The sequence below is a fragment of the Melanostigma gelatinosum genome (assembly GCF_949748355.1).
Source record: "Melanostigma gelatinosum genome assembly, chromosome: 18".
In the NCBI taxonomy this organism is placed as follows: Eukaryota; Metazoa; Chordata; class Actinopteri; order Perciformes; family Zoarcidae; genus Melanostigma; species Melanostigma gelatinosum.
Window position 1 is genome coordinate 655,496 of NC_136651.1, and position 5,000 is coordinate 660,495.

The 5,000-nt window shown below is 64.1% G+C and overlaps 1 protein-coding gene across 1 annotated transcript in view; it reads left to right on the forward strand.

Annotated features, from left to right (window-relative positions):
• apc (APC regulator of WNT signaling pathway) overlaps positions 1-5,000 on the forward strand; it is a 23,203-nt gene that overhangs the window by 16,651 nt on the left and 1,552 nt on the right. Inside the window, exons 15-16 of the mRNA XM_079288889.1 lie at positions 75-289; positions 381-5,000. The exon at positions 381-5,000 is cut by the window's right edge and continues 1,552 nt beyond it. Of these exons, the coding sequence (XP_079145015.1) occupies positions 75-289; positions 381-5,000 (4,835 nt within the window). The remainder of the gene's footprint in view (positions 1-74; positions 290-380) is intronic.

Consider the following 5,000-nt stretch of genomic DNA (forward strand, 5'->3'; position numbering starts at 1 on the left):
TCTCTCTTTCTTTCTGACTGGTGTTCGTCACACATGATGTGTTCAAGGACCGTCGGTTTCTTCTCCTCCTTCAGGAGTCGACCCTGAAGTCCGTACTGAGCGCGCTCTGGAACCTGTCGGCTCACTGCACGGAGAACAAGGCGGACATCTGCGCGGTGGACGGCGCTCTGGCGTTCCTGGTGGGAACGCTGACTCACCGCAGCCACACCAACACGCTCGCCATCATCGAGAGCGGCGGCGGGATCCTCCGCAACGTCTCCAGCCTCATCGCCACCAACGAAGCGCACAGGTAAAGGCCGTAGAGAGACTCACCTGTCGCTGCCATTTTATAAATGATGGAGACTCACTCTGGTTCTCTCACCCTGTGTGTTGTCTCGCAGGCAGATCCTGCGTGAGCACGGCTGCCTGCCGACTCTGCTGCAGCACCTGAAGTCCCACAGTTTGACCATCGTGTCCAACGCCTGCGGGACGCTCTGGAATCTGTCGGCCAGGGACGCCAAAGACCAGGAGGCATTGTGGGAGCTGGGCGCCGTCGGCATGCTGCGTAACCTCATTCACTCCCGGCACAAGATGATCGCAATGGGCAGCGCCGCCGCCCTGCGCAACCTGATGGCCAACCGGCCGGCACGCTACAAGGACGCCAGCGTGGTGTCGCCGGGCGCTGGCGCCCCGTCGCTGCACGCCCGCAAACAGAAGGCGTTGTTCGAGGAGCTGGACGCCCAGCAGCTGTCTGAGACCTTCGACAACATCGACAACCTCAGCCCGAAGGCGGCGCACAGGAAGGGGCGGGGCTGTAATGGCGCCGGAGGAGCGGGAGGGAGCGCGACGCGCTCGTACACCAACACGCCGGTGCTGTCGAGCCCGAAGAACGGAGACGGATCGAAGAGGACGAGTGAGGAGGTGGCGTACGCCCGGACGGTGTTCCCGCCCAGCGTCCGAGCGTCCAGCGACAGCCTCAACAGCGTCACGAGCGCCGACGGGTATGGAAACCGCGGCAAGACCAAACCGTCGACGGAGCCGCTCTACTCGTCCGAAGAGAACGGAGCCAACAAGTGCTGCGTCTACAGGAAGTACCCGGCCGACCTGGCGCACAAGATCCGCAGCGCCAACCACATGGCGGACGACGACGGCGCTGAGTTGGACACGCCCATCAACTACAGCCTCAAGTACTCGGACGAACAGCTGAACTCTGGGAGACAGAGTCCGAGTCACCGCGGCAGCATCCAGAGCGAGGAGGACGAGGAGCTGAACGGCAGGCTGAGGAGGAGGAAGGACGGCGGCGACTCTGCAGCGGCCGGCAGCCGCGTAGCGTCCGCTGCGCAGCCTCGCTACGTCGCCGACGCGGCGAATTCAAACTACGGCGCCGACGCGGCGGTCGAGCAGCCAATCGACTACAGCCTGAAGTACGGCGCCGACGCCGCACGAAAACCGCTGTTCAAGCCGGAGGAGACCGCCGCCCCCTCCGGCCCGCCTCCTCCGCCGTCCTCTGGCAACAAGCTCCGCCCCCCTCCGCCCCCAGCCAATCGGACGGTGCCAAAAGGCAACCAGGAGTCGACGCAGACGTACTGCGTGGAGGACACGCCCATCTGCTTCTCCAGAGGCAGCTCGCTCTCCTCGCTGTCATCGTCGGAGGAAGATGAAGACTGCGATGTCATCGAAAGGAAGAGGAGGGGCGGCAGCGGGAACGATTACCCGACACTTCCTGTCAGCGAGAAAGACGCACATGAGCATCAGCAGAGGCAGCAGAAGGAGGCGGAGAGCCAGACCGCCACTGCCGCCGCCGCCGCCGCCGCAGCAGCCGCCGCTTCCACTCCATCCTCCCGAGGCCGACGTGGTCACCACCACCATCACGGCCACGCCCACCACCATCACCACCACCATGTGACATCATCATCGGGCGCCAGGACTCCCAAGAGTCCTCCGGAGCAGCCGTACGCTCAGGAGACGCCGCTGATGTTCAGCCGCTGCACGTCGGTCAGCTCCCTCGACAGCTTCTCCACGTCCTCCATCGCCAGCTCCGTGCGCTCCAGCGAGCCGTGCAGCGGCATGCCGAGCGGCGTGGTCAGCCCCAGCGACCTGCCCGACAGCCCGGGACAGACCATGCCGCCGAGCCGCGCCAAGACGCCGCCGCCACTGCTTCCTCCGCCGACGCAGAACGCCGAGGAGGAGGAGAAGACCAAGAAGAAGGACGAGGAGGAGAGCAGCGCGGACGTCCTGCTGCACTTCGCCACGGAGAGCACGCCGCACGGCTTCTCCAGAGCCTCCAGTCTGAGCGCGCTCAGTCTGGACGAGCCGTACATCGTGGCGGAGATGAGAGGGAACGAGGAGGAAGATGAGGGAGGGAATGAGGAGAGGAAGGACGAGGAGGGGACGAAACCCATCCTCGACGAATCTGACGACGACGAGATCCTGGAGGCGTGCATCAACATGGCCATGCCCAAGTCGTCACGGAAACCAAAGAAACAGCAACAAGCAGCGCCAAGGAAACCCAGCCAGCTTCCTGTTTATAAGCTCCACCCACCTCAGAGTCGCGTCCAATCGCAGCAGAGGAAGGACGCGCCTCCGCCACCGGAGGAGGTGCCGAGAGTTTACTGTGTGGAGGGGACCCCGCTCAACTTCTCCACAGCCACCTCGCTCAGTGACCTCACCATCGACTCCCCGCCCAATGAGGAGGCAGCAGCCACTGCCGCACCCGTAGCCCCGCCCACCTCCCGCCAGAGGAGAGGGGCGGGGCTCCCGGAGGGCGAGAATGGTGACGACATCCTCGCCGAGTGCATCAGCGCTGCCATGCCCAAAGCCAAACCCAGAAAACCAATCAGAGCGTCTGTGAACAGCGAGCACCTCCAAGCCCCGCCTCTTCCTCCTTCGGTCCCGCCCCCTCTCGCCCTGCAGCAGCAGAAGAAGAAGCCGACGTCGCCGGTGAAGCCGATGCCCCAGCGGGCGCCGTACGGCGTCGCCAAAGCAAAACCGGGGTTTGCCTTTGACTCGCCGCACCACTACACCCCCATCGAGGGCACGCCGTGCTGCTTCTCACGCAATGACTCGCTGAGCTCGCTTGACTTTGACGAAGACGACGGCGGCGGCGGAGGAGGAGAGGATGAGGAGAAGAAAAAAAAAGAAGAAGAAGGCAGGAAGAGGAAGCAGCAGACGGCGGCTGTTTTCCCACGAACGAAACCGGCGACGGAGTCCGACGAGAAGCAGAAGTTTGCCATCGAGGACACGCCCGTCTGCTTCTCCAGGAACTCGTCTCTGAGCTCTCTGAGCGACATTGACCAGGAGAACAACAACAAGGAGTTCGCTCCGCCTCCGCCGCCCGACAAGAAAGATGGCAGCAAAGCAGGAGGAAAGTCTCCTCCTCCTCCACAAGAGGAGTTGAAGCCCCGCCCCCCTGCGGCGATCTGCTACGCTCCCAAAGCGTTCCACGTGGAGGACACGCCCGTCTGCTTCTCCAGGAACTCGTCGCTCAGCTCGCTGAGCATCGACTCGGAGGACGACCTGCTGCAGGAGTGCATCAGCTCCGCCATGCCCAAGAAAAAGAAGAAGGCTGCAGCCGCCGCCGCCGCCGCCGCCGCCGGGGCCACGACGGTTCCTGCTTCCAAAGCCGAGGATGACATTTTGGCCGAGGAGGAGCCTTCGGAGGCACCGAGAAGCCCCGCCTCCCCTGACTCGGAGACATTCGATTGGAAGGCGATCCAGGAAGGTGCCAACTCCATCGTCAGCAGCCTGAACGCTGCAGCCGCTGCCGCGCCGCTGTCACGCCAACCGTCATCGGACTCCGACTCGGTTCTCTCCCTGAAGTCTGTGGGCTCGCCGTTCCGCCTTCCGGCAGCCAATAACAACGCAGAAGAAGAAGGGGAGGACAAGGGGGAGGCGGCGATGAAGCGAGGGGGGAGGATCTTGAAGGGTGGAGAACGCAGCACGCTGGAGGCCAAGAAGAAGAAGGAGGAAATAGAGGAGGAGGAGGAGGAGGAGGAGGAGGCGGCGAAGGCGTTGAGAGGCGGGAAGAAGGTGTACAGGAGTCCTTTCACGGGGAAACCGAGGACGGAGCCATCTGCCAGGGGGCGGAGCAAGCCCAGAGCGCCAGCCGTGGCCAAACCTCCGGGAAGCAGCGACGGTGCCGACAGAGGAGGCGGGTCCTCTCGGGACTCCACGCCGTCCCGCTCTTCCTCGGCAGCCAATCAGAAAGGAGGGAAGCTGCTTCAGATGCCGCGCACGGCGTCTCCAGGAAGTGCGTCGTCGTCATCGTCTTCGGCCTCCAGACCGGCCAAACAGAGTGGGCCGGCGAGGAGCGGAGGCATCCCGAGGAGCGAGTCGGCGTCGAGGGTCGGCGCCTCCACGGCGGCCAAGAAGCAGAAGGCGGAGCCAGAGAAGCCAGCGCTGGTCCGTCAATCGACCTTCATCAAAGAAGCGCCGAGTCCGACGCTGAAGAGGAAGCTGGAAGAGTCGGCGGCGGCGACCGTAGCGGCGTTAGAGTCACCGTCCAGCCCCGATACGCCGCTACCATCATCGACCAGGCGACACGACGTCAACCGCTCGCACTCCGAGAGCCCGTCACGCCCACAGGAAGTGACATCATCGCGGTTCAGCCGCACGGGCACCTGGAAGCGGGAAAGTAGCAATGCTGGAGGAGGAGGCGGGAGCAAACACTCAACGTCGTTGCCGCGCGTGGGGACGTGGAAGAGGACGGGAAGCTCGTCATCGGTGCTGTCGGCGTCGTCGGAGTCCAGCGAGAAGGGGCGGAGCGAGGAGGAGAGCGGCGTGAGGTCGCAGGGAACGTGGAGGAAGGGGAAGAGCGGTGGCGACTCATCGGCCGGACGCTTCTCCGACAAATCAGAAGACGTGTGGGTCCGTCTGGAGGATTGTCCCGTCAACAACCCGCGCTCCTCCTCTTCCTGTTCGGCTCGCTCTCCCACCACCAACGCCCCGCCCGTCATAGACAGCCCCGCCCCCTCCAAGATCCCCTCCTCCTCCTGCTCTTCCTCTTCTTCCTCCTCCAACCT